Source organism: Seriola lalandi, unplaced genomic scaffold (genome assembly GCF_002814215.2).
Source record: "Seriola lalandi dorsalis isolate HSWRI2012SDOR001 ecotype SW California unplaced genomic scaffold, Sedor1 jcf7180002054948, whole genome shotgun sequence".
NCBI classification, from domain to species: domain Eukaryota; kingdom Metazoa; phylum Chordata; class Actinopteri; order Carangiformes; family Carangidae; genus Seriola; species Seriola lalandi.
The window spans coordinates 480,696-481,662 of record NW_019525499.1 but is presented as its reverse complement, the minus strand read 5'-3'; the positions used below and the strand labels follow the sequence as shown (position 1 = coordinate 481,662).

At 39.5% G+C, this 967-nt stretch overlaps 1 protein-coding gene across 2 annotated transcripts in view; it reads right to left on the bottom strand.

Annotated features, from left to right (window-relative positions):
- Nucleotides 1-967, bottom strand: part of arid5b (AT-rich interaction domain 5B) — a 76,477-nt gene that overhangs the window by 13,597 nt on the left and 61,913 nt on the right. Inside the window, exon 7 of one of the 2 annotated variants that reach the window (XM_087170438.1) lies at nucleotides 260-312. The exons of the other annotated variant lie outside the window; for it this stretch is intronic. Within the exon in view, the coding sequence (XP_087026564.1) occupies nucleotides 260-312 (53 nt within the window). The remainder of the gene's footprint in view (nucleotides 1-259; nucleotides 313-967) is intronic. 2 annotated transcript variants of the gene reach the window in all.

Below are 967 nucleotides of genomic sequence, written 5' to 3'. Positions count from 1 at the left end.
GGGGGGGTGAAACAATGGCATCATTTTTGCTAAATGTGGCTCTGAGCAAGACTTTCTTCTTGGGAAAATAGTGACCGACCTCAAGGAGCAAAAGGAGGGCAGAGAAAGAACAGAGAGAGAAGGGAGGTAGGTAGGAAGACAGCGAGCGACAGAGGGCAGACATCAGGAGGAGGGAAAGAAAAGAGGGGGAGACAGAAGAAAGAAGGGAGGGACCTCGACGAAAGAGAAGGAATATATTGCCACATATGTGAATACTTACCAACTCATATCCTCCGAGTTTCTGAGCAGCTTGAAACATGGTCCAAAGGTTGACTGTGGGAGACAGAAGACAAACAAGGCAGTCAGGAACTCTGGGAAAGGACCTGAGCTGAAACACATGACGTCATACACAGTCATTACACCAGAGAGAGGGAGACAAATACTGTGCTGGAGGAAGTATTTAGATCCTTTAGCTAAGTAGAAGCAAAAATCCCAAAATGTAAAAATATTCCATTACGAGTTAAAGTTGCTCATTTAAGTATTACAAGCAAAAAAAAATATCAACCACAAAACTACTCATTATGCTGAAGGGCCCCTCTCAGAGTTTAATATTATGTATTACACTGTTGGATTATGTAAGAATGTAAACAGTGTTTAAATGATGTAACTGCTCATGGTGGAGTTCATTTTACAAACTCTGTAAACCGTTTGTAGTTTAACAATGAACCATATTTTATAAGCTGATGATGTGTTTTAAATGTAAAATCTAAATCTGCGGAAAACGTGGCAACTGTAGGTGTGAAATTAGATTCCACTTTTATTTTCAGTGCACACATTAAGTATCAGTACAACAAAATGCAGTTCAACATCAGAGCACATACTGTAAACAGAGCGTATAGATATACTGTACGCAAGGATGAATGGATGTACAGAATGAACAATAAACAAATAGGTTAGAGACTGTGACTGTGTACAAAACAAACAGGAA